Source organism: Zootermopsis nevadensis, unplaced genomic scaffold, assembly GCF_977971745.1.
Source record: "Zootermopsis nevadensis isolate Lab colony 2312 unplaced genomic scaffold, Znev_1.0 Znev_ptg000008l, whole genome shotgun sequence".
Classification (NCBI taxonomy): Eukaryota; Metazoa; Arthropoda; class Insecta; order Blattodea; family Termopsidae; genus Zootermopsis; species Zootermopsis nevadensis.
Window position 1 is genome coordinate 13,277,030 of NW_028259140.1, and position 24,851 is coordinate 13,301,880.

The 24,851-nt window shown below is 40.2% G+C and overlaps 2 protein-coding genes across 4 annotated transcripts in view; one reads left to right on the plus strand and one right to left on the minus strand.

The window, feature by feature from the left end:
• LOC110840611 (uncharacterized) overlaps positions 1-24,851 on the plus strand; it is a 356,302-nt gene that overhangs the window by 228,179 nt on the left and 103,272 nt on the right. The window lies entirely within an intron of this gene.
• Positions 1-24,851, minus strand: part of LOC110837022 (scavenger receptor class B member 1) — a 162,225-nt gene that overhangs the window by 64,039 nt on the left and 73,335 nt on the right. The window contains exon 1 of one of the 2 annotated variants that reach the window (XM_022078768.2): positions 3,466-3,749. The exons of the other annotated variant lie outside the window; for it this stretch is intronic. Within the exon in view, the coding sequence (XP_021934460.1) occupies positions 3,466-3,664 (199 nt within the window). The 5' untranslated portion in view covers positions 3,665-3,749. Of the gene's footprint in view, positions 1-3,465; positions 3,750-24,851 lie in introns of those variants that run through there. 2 annotated transcript variants of the gene reach the window in all.

The following is a 24,851-nucleotide window of genomic DNA, read 5'->3' on the forward strand; positions in this document are numbered from 1 at the left end:
TCTGAAACGTCAGTAAACTTCTACCAGACTACACGACGCAACCACCCAGAAGACAGCCATCTTCGGACTCACCATTGCGCATTGTGTACTGCACAGTCAATATCAATGTGTTAATAGATTAACACTTCCTGAATTACACAACAAAATATGACGAGCGTGTTGATGGAATTGTCATGAAAATGGCATGAACAGACTGGCACATTTCATAATTGGTAAAGCAAACCACACGAGGCGAATTCGTCCACCTAACAACAGACATAGCCGCTGCTGCATTGCTGTGAACTTCATGCTTTATTGTTCGCTTTGCAGATTGCACTCCCGTTATTCAATCCACTGGCCTTTAACGTCATTGAAACTCGGTTTTGTATTGCAACGAGTTTGCAAGAGATCGCCACTGGACCGTGTCCCGAGTGACGTTAACAAGCTCGGAAAATATGTTCGTCCCGAATGCACATAATACCCTCATGCGTTCATGCATTTGTATTATTATATGTATAGTAATATATATTCATGTATTATATTAAGTGCGCCTTGTTCGGTAGTTTCCACTGTGGCCACCAGATAGCAGGATCTCAGTGTCTACCTCACGAAATTCCCCATCTGTCATTTTGCCATCACAGTTCGTAGGATGTTCAGCAATACGATTTTGAGGAACCAGAATGACAAAACTTCCATATCGAATTTCGTCCAAATCCGTCCAGCGGTTCTAGAGTTGAATCGACTGGAGAGACAGACAGACACGACCATCCCATAAGACGCTCCCGCTATGCATTTCGTGCAGAGAAGGCATCCATTTGCGTAAAAGATACGTTTTCATGTTCTGTATTGGATTCAAATATTCTTCTCTCTATCCTCAGTCTATGGCCCATGTAGCAGTTAAAATTGTCTTTTTAGCGCTGTTTAGGCTGAAAGTTCGTATTTTAGACGGGAATTGTAGCAGGTGGCAGCGGAATCTAATTATGAATTTGATTTTGAGCGAATTTTTAAACTTTGCCATTTTTCGAAAGACTTACATGCGCACACTGTAATTATTACCCTGCATTTTGGTAATGACGCATATGAATTTACTTAGTTTACGACTGGAAGAACGACCTATGTAACATCCAATAGAACTTCTCTGCTTTGGTTCATGCTATTTATGTTTTAGTCTCGTAAATTAATACTTCAACCCCAGATCATGGGCTGGAATGTCCTGTAAGTCCCAAAGCGAAGCTAAGAAAAGAATGGAGATAAAGCATGTATTTTCCTCAGACCGTCCTTTATAGGGAGTGTATGAGACAACTCGTCGAAGGAGTCCTACCGAATGTCTATAGATCGAGTCAACGAAAAGTTGGGATCCGCAGTGCTCAGGCACTTGGAGATCGGGTCGGTCCCTGTATCCCAGTATGAGACAAATGATTTGCATGTACGGAATTTACTACAGGTTTAATCAAATTAGCATTTATAGTTTTGTGTTTGCATCGAATTGATTGAGAATTCTGTGCAGTGCTTCTCTCGCTACTGGATCGTATGGTTTCGTAATGTATATGAACACAAGACGTGAGAAGACTCAGAATCTCTAATCGATGCCAGTAAGGAGCTTTGTCTAGAGGAAAACAGAGAAAACTAAGTGAATGTCCATGTCTCGTCACCAGAATGCAGGTCAAAATCGTAACGTAATGATACTTAATGAATTATTTGAAAATGTGGCAAATTTCATAAGTTTTCAAGTGACAGTAACAAATCTAAATTTTATTCATGAGGAAATTAAGAGCTGATTAACTTTTGGTAATGCTTGCTACTATTCTCTTTAGAACCTTTTGTATTATCGTCTGCTGACGAAAAATAAAGATTAAAATACACAAAACTACAATTATGGGTGTGAAACTTGGTCTCTGAAATTAACTGAGGAACGTAACCTGAGGTTGTTTGAAAACAGGGTGCTAAGAGATGTATTTTTACAAACTTTACTATTATAATTCACTGGAACGTGCAACATTCCATGCCGGTTTCCTCATCGTGGAGCTCGAGGTTCGTGCCCAGATCAGTCCACGTCGGATTTGTGGTGGACAAAGTGACACTGAAATAGGTTTCTCTCAGAGTCCGTCGGTTTTTCCGTTCATTATCATTCCACCCTTTCTACACAATCCCAGCAATCTCTGATATTGACAGAGGGCCAGTTAGCGACCTCTTCTGCTTGAAATAAAGCCGTGATTCTGTCGCCAAAACTTGACATTCGATGGAAGTTTACGTCAGGTTGTTCTGTGATCGAACTCTGTCTGTCTGAGAAGGGAGGACGAGGTCAGCCATCAGTGCACACTCGAGCAAGACAGCGGCGTGGCTGTGTTTTGTCCGTATCGGGATTCCGACAGCGCTCCTAAGTCATCTGCAACCCAGTCTCCAGCGATCTCCAAAGAAAATGTACATGGGACTGAACTAATTGAACGAAGGACGTCAAACCTCGCAAGGAGCAGATTCAGCACTCGTGGTGAAACGAAGTTGAGATTTGGTGTCGTCTGTAGGCAGGCCGGGAGCCAACGAGGCGCCTTGTCACACTTTCTTACAGGATTTTGTTTTTGTAAAAGACGTGCAAGTTCGCCGAATGTTCCTGATGCGTGTGAAATGGCCCCAACTTTTCTAGCACGTCATCATCTACGTTTAATGCTATTTTTATTTTTTTTCATAATTTGGGAGAATCCAGTGGTCGATAAAGCTTATGTAATGATGCTGGATTATGGACGGTTTTATATACATTAATGACATTTGTAATTAGCGAAGAATAAAATATTTCGCAGAATGAAGAGACAATAAGAGATCAATATTTCAAATGAACTATCGCACCCGGCCTCGAACCCGTGTTAAAGAGTGTGGTCCGCGTTGTACCGGCGTTGTGCTAACTTTCTTTATGCTGATTTGTTCTCAAAGTCTTCATATGGCAGTAACACAATTTTCCTCCTTCATATTGACATTGGTTCAGTTGTCGGATCCTCGGGTTATTTCCCGCGGGTCAACTAGCGTTGGGTTTTATCAATCGCCATCAGCAGTGGCGATGTTTTCGCTTTCCGACGACGGTTATAAGACGTACACTTAGACGTCCACGTTCTCTAACCGATCAAAAAACTGCTCATAATATGAAATGTATAGAATTAATAACAAGTATTTAGCACACAAAAGCCGCGGTTTATAATTACAACTACACCTATTTTTCTAGTACGATTAAGACAAGCGCAGATTGTGTTGTTCCGTCGTAGAAAACCGACAGCCCTAACTGTCCAATGTAGTCGAAATTAATATTTTATCTGCCATGTTTAATTCCATAGACATGTTTGATGAAAATTCGTTCAGAATGTTCAAGCAGCTGAAGTGATTTCCAGTGTTAATTACCAGAACGAAAAAAGTAAATATAAATATATTTAAGAATCACGGGGAGTGACCAGGAGCGCATTCTACCAGAAATGAAAACTTTGCGTCCCAAAGGACACTTACATCTCGGGCGGATTCTCCTGTGCGTCGAAGATCGCGTTTCCTTGAAGAATTGGTTGACGAAGACCGACGGCTGCCTCTGGATGCGGAAACTGCTTTGAGCACTTCGCCAAGACGCCTGCTGCGCCGCGGACGTCGTTCCATTATTGACGGCGCTGTATTTGCCCGTTACTACCCCGAACAAACTGAACCAGTCTTTCATGGTCACACAGCACAGAGTATCGATGACTTATGTCAAATTGAAGCCAATCGTACGGCACGAGATCCCAAGACTGAATAAACAATGTCTTGCTGTTGTCTGCTAGATACGTTTTCTGTACGTTGATCAGCGAATCAACCAATCAGAAATTTGTCTCCCACTCCAGAGGGCTTGCCCCCTCCCACTCATGCCTTTCTCCACCGGAGCTGAAGGAATTCCCTGGCTAGCTGTGGTCAGTACCGCGAGGTCACTCTCTTCGGGGGTCCATCGTCTTCACCATGCTTCTTCCAAGTCCCATATCGTGCTCGTTGTCTTCACTGAAGCCACAATCGACTTTCACCTGGCCTTCCCTTAACACTGTGCGTAAGCATTTCTTTATCAGTTTGAAGTGGGCTACTCGTAAGACGCAGAGGGGCTGTGAAGTTGAAGCGTTAGATACTCTTGACTTTAGCTATAGGAAATAAGTTATCAGCTTTACGCTGAGGCCGCTTTATCCCCAGGGAAACAGCCTCTCCCTTACCCAGTACCCATTGGATAGGAGGCTACATGGACCTCGCAGCCGACGTGGACGCGGTAGCAAACAGAATTCCTGCCGGGGATTGAACCCATGTCTCACAGCTTATATCCAAAGACTGAGCTATCCCGGGCAAGACAGTTGAGTGACTATGTACATATTGTGCTTAAGTACAGATAGTAATTTCAATGAAAATTTTAATGCTTAAGTAGTAAATTACTAAATAAGATCCGTCAAGAGTTAATATTTACATAACATGTTTTCTAGTAAATATGCATTACGTAATTCGACATTTCACCATCAACTGTGTGTCGAACTCTCAGGGACCCACGGTACGGGGACTGGCACCCCAGAGGTACCCGAGCTACCCAGTGCTTGGGGGTAGAGTTTAACCACCCTACGTTTGTGGTCTGTAAATACGGAGGTCTGGTCCTCCAATTTGGGGGTTGGGAGTGCGGATGACAACCCCACCCTGTAAAAAGCAACTTGTTACGAAATGAAATGGACTCATTGACGGCGAACTGAGGAAGAATGGAAGAATCTTTTGAAGGCGGCCAGGGCTCACACAGGGCTGTAGAGCCAATGACGATTATGAAGTAGAGTGTGTTGAAGACATATTAAATATCAAGTTTTAAACTTTAATTACATTGTAAAGTAAAAAGTAAAGCGGCCCCACTATACGCCATCTAGGCGCTTGGAGGGGAGAGGTGGTATAGCCCCTACTCATTCTGAACCTCGGCACTAGATGGGGTGAGTGGTCAGCGTCACGCCCCATCAGCACTGGACTTCTTCTGCATTACGGATATTCACAAATATGTACAAATAGAAAGGGAAGGGGTGTTAAAAGTCGAATCCACAATAAGAAATCGGTGGAAACAAAGTATAGAATAACGGAGTTGAGGTGTAATAAATTCTTTGACTTAGTTTGTTTTAACACGGATAAATACATTCTTAAAATTATGTTTGACACTGTCCATCTTCTAAATTTTAAAATAAAGTTACATAGTCTCGAAAGCTGGATTTTACCTCCTTCTTCAGATAAGAAAGGGGACTATGAGAATAAACCTGTCTGTTTAGGTCCCAGGTTGTGGTAACCTGGCGTCTGAGGCATGTCACCGGTATAATGGAAGGAGAATCCAGCGTCCGAAACGTCGTAATTGTATTATTTTATCAATTAGACAACGGAAAAATTCTGTGAGAACAATTTTGTAGACTATAACGGAGCATCGCCGTAAAACTTTACACTTTATAGACATATGTTCCAGTACACTAACTATTACATTTTTGTATGAAGCCGTGTGTGGGGGTGCTTTTATGGCGTACGTAAAAGACAATGCCCCATGATTGGGATGCAAGTATTGTCTCTGCTTACCGCAACGTACACGGCCCGTGCGTTAAGAAATAATTATCTAGGGTATTGGAATACGAAAATTTTGTTTGCGTTGCAGTTTATGGAACATCCACTGTGACCTCTAATTGGCCATATGAGTGTCCGGAACTTAAACCATGTTGAGCTTGCATTGCATCATGCATGTCTGTTGCTGTTATGTATTGTAGGCGCTCCTTAAACCGGGTTTTGGAAGGTCTTCTTATTTAAAAGGAGGGACAAATACGAGAAACATCTAATCAAGAACATTTCTTCTACCAGGAACTGGATTTGACGTCGGACGGCAGAACTAGTCAGCGCGAAACAAAGCAACAGACGGGCCACCAGCAACACATTGCTATTACAGTTCGCGACTGTAATCTTGAGACTTGCAAGGAATGCAGGAAGCCCGAAGCGTTAAAGGCTGACGCTATATTTCCTCCTTCACCCCACTTCCTCACCCCCCGCTAGTCTCAAGATTACAGTCGCGAACTATACCTGTCATCCAGCGAAAATTCCCATCGGCGCGCGAGATACATAGGACCAGTTCTGTTTCGCAGCTGCCCTTGAGGATGAGATCAGAGCTGGCTCTCGAAACTTTGGCGGAAGAAATGGTTCATTCACCTGACACGGCTTGTAACCCGAGAGTCTTTCATGAACTTCGGTCACCGTGAAAACTTCACTTTATATGTCTGTTTGTTCAACACATTTTAATGGACACTTTCTTCTTTGTTTATATATTCCGTTGCTAATGCATTTACTGTGCTGTGTTTCGTTGTCTTATTTGGTTCCTAAACTAGTTTCAAAGTTTGCATGTTTAAAGAATTTCCTAATCGCTCTGGTTTCGTTACCTATAGCCCAGTTTTTCTGCATTGTCTGTATTAATTAGTTGCCTTCCGTCTTCATTGGTTGTTGTATGATGTTTCGGAATATGTGTTTATTATTGATTGGTACTGAGAATTTCTGTGGTGACTCTGAACTCGTTCTGATTTCCTGTCCGTGATACAGAATAAGTTTTCGTTCTATGATTCGATAGTTTACAGCAATATATTGTACGTCGAATGGGTGACAGGAGTTGTAGGCGATTACATCGGTAGTGATTATTTTTAAAATGAATATTAAACATCGTATTTCCATTGATTTCTTGACAGCAAAACCTAAGGAGATTATTGTGTTGCTCACTTATTTTTCTAATTTAAATTATAGTTGTGGATGATTTGAATTGAATTAAGTTAACGTATTCTTTGTTTGAGACATTTAAAAGTTCAGTATTATTAATAATATATGATATACGTTTCGCCAACATCTCCTATTATTATATTTATTCAGAAGTGTTTGGGTGTGAATACGTTGTAACCACTGAATAAATGTATCAGAGTATGAAAATGGTAGATGTGGGGGTTCCCATGACCAAGGCGCTGATTGGTTACGTGGTATTTGCATGAAATGAACGCACATGGGGTTAGTCAAGTCTGTTTTTCCGCATGATTCAGTTCGAGAACGTTTCTTGGGATTTAAATTAAATTTGATATTGGCGTTATGCCATCGGGGAGTACCCTAGTGTCAGTTTCATCCAATCGGTAATTCCAGCATGGGAAACGAACGATTTTGTGAGGTGGGGTCGACACTAGCGCCACTGTTTTGATTTGTCAGTTAGGTCTACCAAGAGTAATTCAAAATTGCTGCTGTAAGATTTGAGGTTTTCACAGCGGTGAGTATGAAGATTTCTGTCTTCTGGGTTGTTGCGCTGTGTAGTCTGGTCGATGTTTACCAACGTTTCAGAGGTCATACTGCCTCCATCATCAGGGCGATGAGTATGAAGATTTCTGTCTTCTGGGTTGTTGCGCTGTGTAGTCTGGTCGATGTTAACCAACGTCTCTGAGGTCATACTGCCTCCGTCATCAGAGTATGAAGATTTCTGTCTTCTGGGTTGTTGCGCTGTGTAGTCTGGTCGATGTTAACCAACGTTTCTGAGGTCATACTGCCTCCGTCATCAGGGCGATGAGTATGAAGATTTCTGTCTTCTGGGTTGTTGCGCTGTGTAGTCTGGTCGATGTTAACCAACGTTTCTGAGGTCATACAGTCTCCGTCATCAGGGCGATGAATAACATCGACCAGACTACACTGCGCAACAACCCAGAAGACAGAAATCTTCATACTCATCGCCCTGATGATGGAGGCAGTATGACCTCTAAAACGTTGGTTAACATCGACCAGTCTACACTGCGCAACAACCCAGAAGACAGAAATCTTCAAAAGTGTTATTGCTGGCAAATTATTTTATTTTCTAGTTATATTCAGTTCCTGGTAAAAGTATTAGTGTGTTATATTCGTCTCCTTTGTTGTGATTGTTGACTTTACTTTATTTATGTTCTTGATTAGATGTTTCTCATATTTGCCCCTCTTTTTAAACATGCAAGTTTCTTCTCAGTTCAGATGTTTATTATTTACTTTCTTAATTAGATTGCCTATGGTATGTCCTGTTGCAATTTTGTTAGGTTAGGTTTTTAGCGATTTCTGCTTCTGTAGCTAACATCTTATTCGTGTCTCAGATTGTGTTTCATGTTTTTGCAGAATTGTTAGTGAAGTTTTTGCTCTTTCTTGAAATTCTGTAGGTTTGTTTGCCGTTCGGTGTAGGACGTCCTTTCGGATACTGGGACCGCGTGTTCGAATCCTACTCGAGGCATAGATATTTGTCCTAGTTTTACTGAGTTGTGCTGTCTTGTGCAGGCAGATACCTTGCGAGGGGCTGATCACCCCATCAAGGAGTCCCGCCAAATTTCTAAACTGATCCACAATTTTAAAATTAATACTGAATTGGAACAGGACACGACCTGATTCTTGAGAGTTGGTGTTCTAATTGTGATTATTGTTAGCTTCAATAATAATCAATATACCTTTTTCATTAGTTTCCATTCAGTAACTGTGATGGTAGTAGTCTTCTGTTTAACACCTTTTTATGTACAGGAACTTCACTTTATTTTTATTCGTATACTTTGAACTTGTTTGCATATGCGTTTTGCAGCTTGTGAGTTCTTCCTTATTTTAATATATGTATGGCATGGAGTTAATTTTTGTTCAAGGCATGTTATATTAAAGCTGATATTGGCGTTACTATTTAGATATTTTTATTTAACGTTCGATTACTGGTTTGTGCTATAAGCATGACTTGCGTTAAGAATCTTAAATGGTAGTGCGTTGTTACGTGTGTACTAAATTTTTACACCGTCAACCGAAGAAATCCGCTTTATATTTTTGAACATCATCACCATCTGTGGCTCTACAACCCAGTGTGGGTCTTGGCCTCCTCTTTTGGAGATTACTTTATCTATGTAAGACATTTGAAAGGACACAGGACAGCACGACACAGAAAGACGCTGACAAACATCAGTGCCTGGAGTGGGATTCGAACCCACGGTCCCAGTGTCCAAGCGCACGAAGCCCATGCCTCAGGCCGCGCGTAAGTTTTTTTATCACATGCGAAAAATTTCTCTTCTGAAAAATTGTTACGTCATATGTGGTAATAAATATGCAGATATTTAAGCGTATCCTCCCTGCCCCGTCGCAGTTGATGGTCTTGTATGCTTGTGGAAACGTCACGGCAAATGCCCGAAATATTTAACAAGACTTCCAGAGCGGTGTCGGAAAATCCTAAGCTGCCCAGAATTTTCTCAAAGCTGTGCTTTCGTGTACACCAATAGCTATAGGCCCCTACTTTGAAAACGTCAATTCCTTCCACCACGAGAACATTTCCGTTTGTGCAAAGAAACCCCCGTTTTAGTTATAAGGCTCCAACATAACATTACTTCCAGACGGACCTCCTCCACTCTTCATATCTGACCGATTATAAAAAACCACTACAAACATTTCACCCACGCAAGATCACGCTCTACGCGACATACATTTACGAAACAACATTGAATGTGATAACAAACTACAATTGATCTAGAAGAGGATAACTTTCCGATATTTAATGGACATCCGACGAAGGATTGCATTTAGAATATTACATTTAAATTTATATCGATTATACACCTGAAGATGGTTCATTGAAAACCGAAACATGTCGTGAAAAAGATGATGCTCTAATTGTAAATCGAACATTTCGATAGAAAGAGCATCATTTTAATATATTTTAAATATTTTAAATATTAAATGTTAATTGTAGTAATAATATTTTAATATTTAATAAAATATTTTATTGTGATTAGACGGTTAAAATTAAACAATTATAAGGCTCTGTTTACCATTTCCAGCTATGCGTTTCGTACTCAGGAATGGTTTTACCTACAAAGGGACGATGGCTTGCGCTTGAGCAGGAGCTCCGCCTTCAGTTTGTCTTTTGCTCGAAGATTGTTGTCTTCTGGGTTGTTGCGCCGTGTAGTCTGGAACTTCTACCAGACTTCGCGGCGCAAGAAACCCAGAAGACAGCCATCTTCAGACTCACCGTCGTGAAAACCTCAAATCCTACAATTTCCCTATCGTTTACATCTACTCGGTGTTTTGATTCCATACAGTCAAAAAATAATAATCTTCTTATTCGTAACTCACATTTGTAACTGCCATAAATATTCCTGCACGATATAGCAGAGACAGAAACAGACTGATTCATATTTTGATAGAATTATTGACTGCTTTATACCGTCGTAAGACAGATGAGTGGATGGATGGATGGATAGACAGACAGACAGACGGCTGAACATACAGGGAGACACTCAGATATGCAGACCGACAGGCATCCAGGTGGACAGACAGACAGACAGATATGTAAATTTTTTATACAAAACCCATGATATATTTATTAACAAATATATTTCATGTACGCGACACGTGCTATAACTGTGAATATGCATGCAGTGTTTGAATCACGGCAAATTTTCCGTAGTGGATTTCCCTTTGAAAACTCTCCTGGTGTTTGTCCAGCCAGCAGATGCGGAACCTGTCTTTATCGCAGTGCATCACTCTCATATCCAGTCGAAGCAGCAGGCGTGGTAGTAGACGGTAGTAGTTGTACTTCTGGGTCTGCCATGGCCAACCAGGTTCCACGTGGCAGTTGGGGTGCGTTGCTGTCAGAAATGATGGTTTCGCGATTTATTTTCTGGGGTCCCTGTAGGTATTAAGATTTTTCTGACTGTTGGTGCAGTCTGCACATGTTTCAGTTTCCCGCTCCCTTGTTTCTCTCTTTCCACTGACATGGCCGTCGTGAAGGTGTCTCCAGGCTATGTCTCCGTTTGGTATCAGCAGGGATGGCCACATGCGTCGAGTTCCAAGAGCGTTCTCTTTCGCGACAGGTTGTTGCAGACCTTAATTTTCGTGGGTGAGTTTCCTCAGCATCAGTGAAATCATAATCGTGTCTGCTTATCTTTCGTGGTGTCCGTCCTTCCCACTTTTTGGTTACGTTGCCTTCGCTCTTTGAATATTAGCTGTGGGTCTTCGTATGTGGTTGTTGTAGATGCATGTACTCTGAAATTTGTTATGTCTTTCCATTTACACATCCCTTCAGGAGGTCCTTTATGCGTTATAGATCCTTTTACCGGGGGTCGAAAAGTAAATTGTTGCCATGGTTACGGGGGTTAAACATTTATGAGTTCCAGAATGAGACCCCGTCGCTGTTCAGGTATTTCTGTGAGGTTGAGAATTGGCGTCGGACTTCCTGTGAACCAAATTTTCAGTGCGTTGACGTAGAATTGTGTCAGTATCTCTGAGATGATAATGTTGCGTCATATTGTGATGAATTATAATTGTTTAATTTTAACCGTCTAATCACAATAAAATATTTTATTAAATATTAAGAAAGAGCATCATTTTAATATATTTTAAATATTTTAAATATTAAATGTTAATTGTAGTAATAATATTTTAATATTTAATAAAATATTTTATTGTGATTAGACGGTTAAAATTAAACAATTATAGTCAGTATCTCTGTTTGTGCCATGTTAAGTTAACCGTTAATACGTAAGGTAGTACATTTGCGTCATATTGTGAATTAAGTTAATGTTTTAATATTTCCCGTCAAATCACAATTTTTAATAAGATGATAAAATATAAATTATTTAAAATATCATTTCATTTCACGTTCCGCATCGAATGATCGATTTACAAATTGGAACGTTTCTTAAAAACATTAAAACATTAACGTTAATACGTACTTAAAACTCCGAATCTGTGTCTCAAGAGCTTCTATATTCGGAGATGCAAGGTTTGTCCTCTTTCTACTTCAGAGGGGGAGTCAGTCATAAAGCAGCGACCTGGGTGGGGAGATGCAATCGCGGATTCTGCCATCTGCCGTGGGTGCGTGGAGTGTCGTCCGTTAAGTATAAAGTTGACGGACATGTGGGAGTCAGAACCATTCGGTGGTGGTAAACGTTAAAGTCTCGGTTCAGTCTAGGCACAACTGTTTGATTTAGGACGCTTTCTCTCCTTTATAGGAGGTGCTATGTATGGGGCATATCTCCGTTGTGTCCCCAAAAAAGAGTGTTTTGTCGGGTAGAAATTGAAGAGAACGCAAGGGTGTGCTCAGATTGGTTACCGTGAAGATGTTGTGGGGAAACTAAAGAGAGTTGATGAGATAACAGAAAATAATAGTAAAAATGATATGCTTTATTTACAAGTATATCAAATCTAAAACTTCTTGACGATGGTGAAGAGTCAATTGAATAAAAATTTACTTGGATATTATCCATCGTCTAGTAATAAAACGTAAAAAACGTAAAACGACGTTTCGGAGATAGGGATTAGCTCTATCTAGTGGGCCCAACTGTGTAGGAACCTGAAGACGGAGATAGAGCCCCATCTCCGAAACGTCGTTTTACGTTTTTTACGTTTTATTACTAGACGATGGATAATATCCAAGTAAATTTTTATTCAATTTATTTACAAGGATTAATCTTCCGCTGTTTTCCGTTCACATAGTTGCAGGAAAATCTCGTCGGTATGAAAATGGGAGCACAATGAAAATACTGCAGATTAACGATAGACGTTTCTGTGCAGAACAAATTCCAAGGGTAACAATACTTTTTACCTTCTGCAGTCTTTCACTTCTGATTTACCGGAATTTTGCTGGATGTTATTTTAAATGAGGAATCCTTTTGATACTTTATAGAGCACGTACGACAACTGTACAATGTCTGAATGAGTGGTGTAGAGGGGAATTTAAAATGAGCATAAAACGTTTCACAAATATTAGTCGTCTGATAAGACCTGATACTTATCACCATCCACGTAGTTACAGGAAAATTAGCATGAATTTACAATCAACAAAGTAATTTTAAAAAGCGACAAGTCAGTTAACAGTAGTGACATGGACTGGGCTGTAGAAGTGGCAGTCCGACAAACTGCAGTCACTGCCCAATTTTCGATTCCTATCGCTTGTAGCCAGAAGCTAACTTGCTTTTTAGACTTTACGCCAACTTGGTTGGCATAAATGGAGCATACAACCTTTCACTGCGTGTGCTGGTCACACTACTTTGACTCCATGGTCCATACCGGTCTCTAAATCGGCGTGAATGAGTTGTGGGCACAAACATGTTTCGCTTAAGTTTACATAATTGTTGGCCAAGCTTCCGAATGCATTGGCATGTCTTTCAATAAAAACTACGCGATATGTAAATAATAATTTTTTTAGGAATTGGTTTGCAAATAATTGGAAAAAACGTGGGGCCAAAAAAAGTTTCATCTACTTGAACTATTGCCAAGGAAAGTTGAACTTCAAGACTGACGCTGATACACGTAAGCATAATAATTTTTGTATCTTAGTCGTTGGCTGAAGAAGAATCTTTGTCGCGTGACGTCGTAACTTTACATAACACTTCTGTGTTGTTTGTTGACCGCTGAATTCACTTTGGAGGGGGGTGTAGGAGGGAGCGACCCAATAGGGCAGAATTGCCGCGGCAACCAGTCGGTAATCCTCCCATATATGGACCTTTTTCACTGCTGAGGATTATCTCGGGTTCTTCTCCTGGTATTCATGTGCAATCCATAAATGTATTCCTAAAAATCTATGTCCTAAGGGCGACCATTATAAATCTAAAGATTGATCCTGTCTGAAGATGGCTGCCTTCTGGGTTGTTCCGCCGTGTAGTTTCGTAGACGTTTCAGATCGCCCTGATGATGGAGGCAACGTGGACCTCTGAAACGTCGATGGATATCTACCAGACTACACGGCGCAGCGACCCAGAAGACAGCCATCTTCAGACTTACCGCCGTGTAAGCCTCAAATCCTATATGATCTTGTCTGGTTCTACACGTGTCTCCCGGATTTTGCTTCATATACAAGATACTTCTTTATAAACCGCGAGAAACCTTCATCTTTAGTATCCAAGGCTGTGAAGTCGCTTATGCGATAGTGACCGGGGGCAAACTGCAATGTCCTGGTACTTAAAGTTTATGCATCTTAGATCAGAGGTGACTCATCTTGAGAAATAGTTCCATGGCATGATCACAGAGTGGTCCACTGAAGGCGATTCTTTCCCTCAGGCTTTTGTCACTATAAAAAGTGCCTTTCGGCGTGTTTCCTTCTATGATCAGTTTTGTGCACCGGCTTATAAGGTTTTAATTTCGGATGTACAGTTGGATTATAAGAACCAGACATAAATACATGATCTTGAAGAGCCAGATAATGTTCGTGAGTGTTGCATAGAATTAATGTTAGTCGTGTCAGTGTGGATCCCCTTGTTTGCTTTCTTTATTGCTGTTCTTACATCGTGTAAAGGGAATGAAGTGTCACTAAACATTTGAGAACTCTCATCTGGTATAAACCTGCCTGTAAAAATATCTCCTCTTATCAGGACTTACTTTCTTACAGGCGTGCGTTCTGTAAGTGCGGTGTCATTTATTCTGATGTCACAGTTAAATGACATGCTGTAAATTACAATGCAGAAAATAACGTTTTGCTCCTTTCTGGTCCTTCCAACTCCGTAACTTTTGGCGTTTGGCTTCTCCGTTGTGTCTTCCAGCTTTCTTTCCAAGACTGAGGAAATTATTTTCGTCCTGTTCACTCCGGTTGTCAGCACAGCTTGTAGTTTTCGATAAATATTTATGTGACACCGCGCTTACATTACCAGTGCATTTTCTGATGTCTGGGGGGATCTCCCCTGCTTCTGGATTCATGATCGTCTCGGCCGCTCTAAAAGTCACGACTCTTCCGTTATTTATCTCGTAATTAATCAATTCAGTCATTCTTTAATTTATTATAATAAATCAGTGACGTTAGTGTTCCGTAATTTGCATGTCCATTTCCTGTCATTAATATTCACGTACTAATTACAAAATATATATAAAAACACCGCCTCAAAGTACTTGGCTTATGTTGTAACGTGTGGATGGACAGGTGGACAGACACATCGACACAGACGCACGTCATTATCGTCCCACCTCACGAATTTAAATATCCGTCCGTTCTAATTACTGGTTATAAGATTTTACATAAGTCTGCAATCATATGTGGCCTTAGCAGATAAGTGAACTTTGTGAGGTATACTTTGCGGAAATCTACAGTAGGAGTGTACGTAATGACCACCATAGCAGAAGAATTAACTTTCCGGTAAATAATTCTTTCAAAGTACCTATTTACTGACGAATAGCTTGTATTTTCCGTCACCCTTGGCGGCCGTGCACAGTTTATTTGCACACATTTGCGCATGGTGTAGCAGGTCGTTTACACTGTTCTCGTGCGTCAATTTGCGATGAGGCAGCGTTCTGCATAAACAGCCTATTGCAAACATCGCCTTGAATTGGGATTTCATTCCGTATGTAGATCAACTTTTACCTGACCCGGAAGACAACCATCTTCTGACACCTTGACCCTGTAATCAGCTGCAGCAAATTAGGTACGCGACGCTTCGGTCTGGACACCAGATGTGCCCGAGTCTTCAGGCCGAATCACTAAACTGATATTCCTATTGGTAAGGACACTTATATTACACCTTCATTTCAGTTCTGCTAGAGACTTGAACGCATGGAAGAGTGAGTCTAAAGATTACGCGCCCTGATGATGGAGGCGGCAAGGACCTCTGACACGTCGGTAAACATCTACCAGACTACACGGCGCAAAGACCCAGAAGACAGAAATCTTCTGACTCTCCGTCGTGGAAATAATTCGCGAAGACGTAGCCTGTGCAGTTCAGATTCACTAGTCTGAAGACAGAGTCCAGTAGCGGTTTCTTCTGAGCACAATAATAAGCCCTCGAATTCCAGAAGACCGGACCTTTTAGCGACTTCCAGCTGTACGGCGTTAGTAAGAGAGAGATTAACGAATCCACAGCAATTAAACATTTTGGTTGCATGATTGGCAACACTACATAGAACTTACCATGTTGTAACTTAAGGACAGACATTTATATTTTGCGAGCAAAGTTTAGTTGTCCGTCTCAGCTGAGTTAAAATGGCGTAAAGGTGACTATTCCACTACAAGTCTGCATCAAGGACAAGCAACATACGCCGTGCGGGTATTTTTTCTCCCTTGAACGAATCAAAAGGGCAGAGGTCCATCGGCAATTGGCTGCCAAGTATGAACATAATATTTGTGTTCTAGTGGAATGAAATGTTCAAAAGCAGTGTAGACAGGTAAGGACGTCCATCAACATCCACAGACAAGCAAAGTGTGGATCGTTTTCAAGCAATGATTCTCCGAAGCTGCAAGGAAAAATAATGGGCAAAGCTTTCGGCGCGTGACCGATAACAACGCGGTTCGTAACGTTCGCAACTCCTCTCTGAAAATATTTGTCTCAGGTTCGATTTCTGGACACCAGTTCGATTCATGCAGTCGAATTCATAGTGAAATGCGGTTTTGATTACTAGTAGAATTATTATAAATCTCCTAGAATTGTGTCATTACACGCACGCCAAGTTTCTGTTGATACCAATAATTTACAAAAATGGGCATTATGTTGCTCGTCCTTGGTGTAGGCCTCCAGTTGAACAGTCAAATATACGCCACACTCACTCGGCACAAATGTATTACAGCTTAACCACACTCGCAGATTGTCACTGTATGACCTTGAGATACAGTATGACTAGGTACCAGCAGTGTTGCCATTCATACAACGAAAATAGTCCAACATTCCAGATATTTTTTTTTATTCTCCTTCGTATTTAGCTGACATAATCTCACATCTCATCAATGGCTTTGAAGGCAGCGTTTTACTGTTGATAACGAGCCAGAAGATTATGACTGGTCACGTATGTTCTGTAGTAGTCAATGAGACAAATATGTACAGAGTTTTCTGGGAGAAAAAGACAGATATAATGTTGTGTAACCTTCATTACCCTAGTGATAACTTTTACTTGTCTTGAAGCTTTCAGACTCTACAAAAAGTCAAAGTGATTTACGTTCATTTCATAATTAATTTGTTAATTACGTTCGTAAAGAATATGATTTGTAGATAACAGACATTGGCATGCAGCCATATTAACAGAAATTCTAGCTCATTATTTATTCAGTCACATGGAAAGAGGCCCTCTGGGGCTTCAAACGTCATATGAAAGAGGTATGTAGAACGGGCTTCAGGGGGCTCACGTCCTGTCTTGAGGCAAATAAAATTTGGCTATACATAGGACTGTTTTGATTTGTGCGCATATCTCAGTCGGAACTCTAGAGATAGAATCCTAAAATAAAATTAAAATAGAAACATTTGTAGGAAGGTGATTTAAAGGTTGCCCACAGTCTTTTATTTCTTTGAAAGGTTCGCAATTTAACTTCGCTAATCTGACGTCTCTCAGAATCAGATAATAATTTCAAGGCCACTGTTTTTATACTTTTACTGACATCGCAGTTTAGCAAGTGGAAAATCCTTCAAAGCATCGAACTATGTGGTAAGCATTTTCTCGCCTCCCAAAGAATTTGTTTCAGTGGACGATGAAAGACTTTTGGAGGAGGCTGAAGATTTACTGAAAGTGGTTCCTGATGACCTTTTTCAACTTTAGCAGAAGAGTTGTTGCCTTTATAGTCTCGCATGAAAAGTGATATTCTGTAGGAAATCTCGCTCCGATAATCATGTAATTTTGTGTGGATTTCCTGATATTTTGAGAGCTTTATATCTCTTTGTCTCCTACCCCAACTGCAGCATTGTATTAAATGTAATTTTCAAAGTTTAAATTCATTATAAACTCATGACTGCCATATTACTTCAATTGCTGTCGTCTCTGGCCTTAGCTTTTATCGAAAGGGAAAGAACAATGGAAATCTCAGCTGAAATAAACACTCTTAAGCTACTTACATCTACGACAAACTGATCTTTGCTGCTTATGTCTTATTTCTATTGCATGTGTATTATTTTTTTATAACTAATGTCCACGCGTCTTTGCCAGTTGAACAGCTTTGAAATGTCAAGAAATTGCTACATTGCTCAATAAATTACACGTGAAAGGTTTTTACAGTTTTATTAATTAATTAGCGACGGTTTCTCGTTTCTAGTGTTTTTTTAACGTTGGCGTTTTGGTTGAGTTGATGTCATGACATGACCCTATGGGTTGTAATCCTGCAGATGGTACTAACCTATAAGCGTGCATTATAATATGAAATGTATTTAGTTGGCTCGGGAAAACATTCAGCGGTGACGTCTTTGTTATTATTGTGATTATTAAGTATTACCTTTGAACTTCAGCCCATTATCTGCACTAAAAGGAGAAATAAATGTGATAATACAGTTAAGTTCAATAGCAGTTTGATATTCTGTTATCCGTTCTGGTTTCCACAGCTCTCACTACTCTGATTCTTTCTTCTTGTAATGTGTGTATCTTGCCAGATAATTTCTTCAAGTATCAACGTAATTGCGTTGTTAAACCCACAGACCTGTTCTAACATTAGACGACGACGACCTTTCAAGTGAAGAAGTTATGAGACGTTCAGAATTAAGAAGGGATTGTTCATCGCTGTTTAAAGGTACTACTGTTCTAGCATTTGCTAAAACAGACAGAGAAAATTCAAGCAAATCTTAGTCGTGATAGCTGTTAAATGTGCGTGCGGAGATTCAAATATGGCACCTCCAGAACAGAATTCTCGAGTGAAATAGTTCTTTATTCTGCTCGATTAACGTGAAACTGGAGATAAATTCAATAAGTTCTTCAGCCGCAACACAGAGTAGAAGAAAACGCTTTCCACTTCGCGTACCAAACTAAAGAAACTTTTAAGAACCCGAGAAGGAACGTGAAATGGTTTCAGCCTCACTCTGATATTGCCCCGTCCACAAAATCTCGGGCACGCTTACACTGTTGATCGTTAGGCGCAAGATGCCTGTCTTAAAGCATCTCCCGTCTTAATGCCCACTTGGCCTTCCTTGATATTACAAACGAGACCCTGGATATGGTCATTTCGTAAATTTTGAATTAAGTGTCAGTTATAAGAAACAGGTGACTTAATTTTAAGTACAGGGGAACTTCTTTTTTGATTTACTTGATATGCGAGTAAACGTCGTAGTTTAGTCGACTAAGATGTCATCAGTCATTAGCCATTCAGTCAGTCGTCATCACTGTTATAGATTGTTTCAGTAAGATGATATTAAAAGATTTCTGTCTTCTGGGTTATTGCGCCGTGTAGACTGGTCGATGTTAACCAACGTATCAGAGGTCACAGAGCCTCCGTCATCAGGGCGATAAATTCATTCACAATCATCGTCCTGATGATGAAGGCAGCAAGGATCTCCGAAACGTCGGTAAACTTCTACCAGACTACATGGCGCAACAACCCAGAAGATAGCAATCTTCAGACTCACCGCTGTGAAAACCTCAAATCCTAGAAGATGATGTTTTTTTTCTTGTATTCAAAAGAATAATTGGTTGTCGGAATGAAGCAATGTCCTATGGCATATATCAGTTAAAATAGTTGAGAATTTATTTAAAACTGTGGCAGCATAGGTTGTGTGACTAGACTGTTGAGCTTTGGTAGGAATGTGATCAATAAAATTAGGAACCACACGGCAAGTATATAAATCTCCGCGACAAGGGACTTATGACAGAAGACCACATAAGAGCTGGGCCAACTTCAGCAACAGATTCAAGCTTATGCCGTCTTAACAACACCTTATTTTCTCAGTCCATCGTTTATATTGGCCTTAAAATTATAATTTGTTTTCCTTCGTGTACTACATTTCAAAACACTTTTTCACAAGATTTTCTTGTATTCTTACAATATTACACCATTTATTTCAGCAATCAGAAAATTTCTGTGTAATATTAATATCCTGTAATACGTAAGCCGTAAATCATAGTACGTAATGTTTTAATATGAGTTATTTATGTCTAAAAAGGAATTTTTGTAAGTATTGCCATACCCAAATGTTACTCGTCCTTTTACGTAGTAGCGTAGTTCCTGCTGCTGATCTCAGAAAACGCATTCCAGCATCTTCAATCCTCTTATTCTCTTTCCAAGTCCTGACCTCTGACCCCCATAAAGTTACAGGTTGTAACATTATCTTACATAATATTCCTTGGTTGTACTTATGTTTTATTTTCATGTTATATTCATTGTGTCACTGCTACTCGTGGATTTTATTAACATAGTGCGTGTATCCTTGGTTTCAAAATATGTACTTCCCCATGTAATTAAAATCAACTTTAATCAGTTATGACTCAGGATTTATTCTTTTTAGAAATATTAATCCAATTAAAATAAGTATAATTACTTCCCAAACAAAAGGTTTCATGAATAATTTACAATCCAGCGTTAATCTGCATTTATCTTGTGGTTATCTGCACAAAATATGTACTTTGAATGGCTCTATCTGTGACAATTCCGAGAACTGCATCAACGTAAGATAATTCTCAGTTCACGGCATCGGTTTAACGGCTTATTTTATGCAGATGAGCAACGAAAGGAATTTGAGTAAATTTCGACTTTTAATTATGACAGAAGGATAAAAAATTAAGTTTGGGCCCATCTACACCGAAGATTTTATTTGCAAATCGCTAAACTCAACCGACATTACAGGTTACATCGTTGAGATTTTCAGGTTCTCTGATGTTATTTTCCAGGTCATGACTCAGTGTGAGCTCGTAGATAGATACCGACGTTTCGGAGAAACATACTGTCTCTACTTCAGCCATGAAGATGGAGATAGTTTCATCGAAACATTTGTGTATGCACACAAATGTACACGGTAACAGAGCCCAGAAAAACAACTTTCATAACAGAGAATCACGAAGAATATAATTGTAGCACGTGCTCAATAATTCCAAGCCCCCCCCAAACGTTGTACTTTTGCTAACATCATTTTGTGTCCGAGCACCTACAGTAGTTTGAAAATTGTCCTATAAACAGAGCTAGGCGCTTATCACCCGAGAGGATTTTAATCATCGTCAAAGACTACGTTAAAGTTTCAGGTAACAGAGTTGTTACAGATTACCGGAACATTCTTGACAGTTTGTTTCAGACAAAGCTAGCCACTAATGAGAATTTCACGACACGAACGAGAATATTGACAATTACTTTTGAGGTTCTGAACCGGGACACTGCGGACACCCCAAGACGACAATGTCTTGGCCGACATTGCTCGACATTCGAACCAAAACTGATTTTTAGCGCTGATGTCATGGGCTGTAAAGACACTTCTTCTTGACATGTCCAGTAGACTTCAGTCTCGGGTCCATGAACGCCGTCAGTTCTGATGAGACTTCGTCTAGCTGATGGTAATTAATGACAGCTGATGACCTTTGTCGGTGCTGAGCCCATGCAAACATCAGTACACCTGAACGGGGCATTGAATTGAGTCTTCAAAAGCAAGTCCGCACTTCCATGTTCTTTAAGTAGAAGCTGAGAGCTGAGTCCCTGTATCGACTGGCTACGGGTTGGATGAGCGGGGTTCGATTACTGGCAGAGGTAGGAATATCTCTCTTCACCGCCGCCTCTTAGCCATCCAGTCTCCATTCGGACTGGTACCTGTCGCTCTTCCCTTGGGGCTTAAACGGCTGGAGCTTGATGCTGATCACTGATCTTATTCCAGTGCTGAGGTGTAAGAATGTACGGCACTATACCTGCCCTCCATCATAGTCTTTTTTTTGAGATAATTAGACACTGGCAACGTTTAAATCTAAAGGATGTAAAAGCAGGCGTTTTTTTAAAACCTGTGTCATCTTATTAAAACGTGGTGCCATCTGTGGGCACAGCCAAGGCTCTGGCGAACAAATAATGTCGGTGCAACCACCTCGTAAGGTTGTAGAAAATTTTACTAATTACAGTGAGGTTTGGTTTGTTTACTTATGTTTGTAGTTTTAAGTTTGGAGTTGAACTGGATTTTGGTCTATTTTTTTCTAGCTCACAGTACCTACTAGTCTTGTAGGTGTTTGATAACATCCTGTCGCCTTCATCTTCAGCATCCTTGGAAACGTTGGCAATCACCATGAGGAGTACATCGCGTAGTAGACCTGAAGACCACAATGATAATTTTCACCACTTTAAAACCCGAACATCTCATTACTTTTTAGTTGTTAATTTATTAACAAACACAAATGGTCTTTGCAGTTAGGTCGACTCTAATCCCGAGAATAAAATCAACAGAATCCTCAAGTATCGTATTCGGGAAATCATCCAGTCGGAGACCCATTGAAGTAACCAGAAAGCTAAACCGCGAACCTCGATTTCCCGAACTGCTAAAATGAATTTTCCGTCCAGGTTACACAAGGCTTTTACCAGATTGTAAAAATCTCAATGCTAACTGGTCTCAAGACAAACAAATTCCGCATGGCATGTTATTAATATAATGACAGAGCTCTGTGCCATGTTTCCGTGATGTCACTAGAATATTCTGTTTTATAATTGCTTTGTTTGTTACTTATTCACGACTGCCGCTCGACACTCGGCAGCCACTTCCAGTTTCTGCGAGTCGTCCATAATTTCAATCGACGTGTGTGTGTGTGTTCAGTGACGTCGCTCTTACCAACACTAACACTAATTTAAGTCCATGCGGTGTACGTCACAGTAACCAGCACGACCACCAGTGATGATCTCTCGTACATTCTGATCCGTTATTCAAACACTAGGCCTCCATATTGGATAAACTGAAGTATTTCTTGACTGTATCCTTTTCTGGTAGTAGAGCTCACTTTAGAATAACACTCAGTGGCCTTGATTGTTTTATTAAAGTTTAGACATCTCATGCATGTTGACTGCCTGTCAGCTATTTCCTGTTCACATTATTTTCCTAACAAATGACAATGTTATTTTAGTTACTTAGTAGCTGATTAGTTTGTGTAGAGTTACAGTAGATCTTTAGTCCCGAAATAAGAGCCTTCATATACCTCTATTCCACGCATCGTACATACCTCCAGTCTCTTAAATTCTTCTGAAAGTTCCACCAGAGATCACTTAAGCACAAATGTAATTTGTTAATAAGTCTCAGATTCACTGCGCGTTACTCGCTTGTAACTTGGAACATGTATCAGTTTTGCACTGTAAAATGTCAAAAGCGATGGTTAGAAGCCTCAGACCAGTCCCGAGTTAAGTCCCTGTTAGTGTAGCTTCGCTGTGTGTTAGAATATAAATGCTTTTATATTCTAGTTTGCATTAGTATCCTCCATCTTTCGAGAGTTTATGACGTATTCTCTTGCTTGTAAATGCAGTAGTGTACTGCCGAAGGCTGAAACAAGGGCCAACCGCATCTTAACTTGGTTTACTTTGTTCAATCTGTGACAGTCGAGACATGGAAGTACAAAACGTTCTTCTGTGAGTAGAAGTGTCAGCTGTTTATTGACAGTTGATGGAGTTCTGGAAATTTTACCATATCGTTACCTGAATTCAGGTGAATTTCGTGACGCTCTTTCTGAATCCATGTTGGTAATTCCAAATTATGATAGGGAATAATTAGTGCTGTTGAATGTGCTACTAACCCATCACAATATAAATAATAACTTTACACCCCCGCCACTCCTGTTCTCGTTATATTTCGTGTGTACGAAATGGCACTGCGTAATCGCAGTTGACCCAATCAAGGCATTTGATAATCAAGTCTGCTGTGGAAAGAATTCAATATCTTTGTTTCTTTTGCATCAAGTACCTCTGGAGTATGTATTTCGTGCCGTTCGTGTTCGTAAAATGTGTATCCGGCATTTCACCTCGGAGTCTTGGGTTCAAACCGAGTCCGGTCCATGTGTTGTATTTTTGACGGAGTTTTTTTATTTCTCAACACTGCGCGTATGTTGTGCCAACCGCAATTCAAAAAGGGCCGAGTGCGTATCTTTTACCACTCACGTCGCCCTCTGAGGCCTACCTTGAAGCCGCAGAGATACTCACTCACTCCTATTATTCATGTAATAAGTTATGTTACTTAAAATATGTTTGAAGTGCTAAGTAACTGTCACGAATGACAGGCGTGATCGTGTTGATTATAAGCACACCAGCCGGTATTATTTTCTGTAATTATATTTATCTTTTAACAGTAATCAGTGTCATTATTTTCTCACGTCTCTTCAAATCGATTCCTGTCTTGAGGCTGCTCGATTCTAGTCTCTTTTAAGGGAAGCAAGAGTTAAAGACAGTGGTCTGCAAAGGCTTTAAGCATAAACTGTTGCTTCGAAATAATGTTGTCTCGAAATTCAAAAAAATTCTCTTAAATTTGGAAATATGTTTCCAGAACTGGTTTGGTTAGGTCCTCAAATTATCATAAATAGTTTTAGCCAAACTAACCTATCTTCCTTAATAATAGTAGGTTTGGCTACTTTTAGATAATATTAAAAGTACTGTAGTAATGATCAAATTTGGATTTATTATGTTTCTTGAAGGACGTTTTTCTTTTTTATGTAATATGTAAGTGATTTGGAACACCAGTGAAGAAAGCTCGAGCTGTTTTATTTTACAAAAGCAGTGGCTTCGTTAATAGCCTGTGAAACACTTCCAATGAAAATATAAAATGCAGAGTCAATCTGATTTTCTGTGACACAGAAATTACTGATCTCAATCAGATTAATTACTTTAAAGAAATAAATATTCGCTTGGACATAATTACGCCGAGGCAGTCGAAGGTCTGATGAGTGACCATAGAATAGTCCGCTACAGAAACGAGCAACTCATTAATGTTTGGAAGTACATGAAGCAGTTCACTGTTTGGAACATGTGTATCGCGCTGATTAAAACCAAGAAACAATGACGTAGAAAGAATAATAATAATAATAATAATAATCACCATCATAGTCTGACTATGCTGGACACTGGTCCTCACCCACCCAGGAGTAAGTGAAGCGCAATACAGATGCTAGGCATCCAAGAGCCTCTCCTTGCTCAAGACCGTCCGTGCGTGGTGAAGAGCCACATCCGACTAGAGGTGACCCTGTTATATAACAGAACACGGCGGATCTAGAGGAGTAAACCTCGATAAATAATC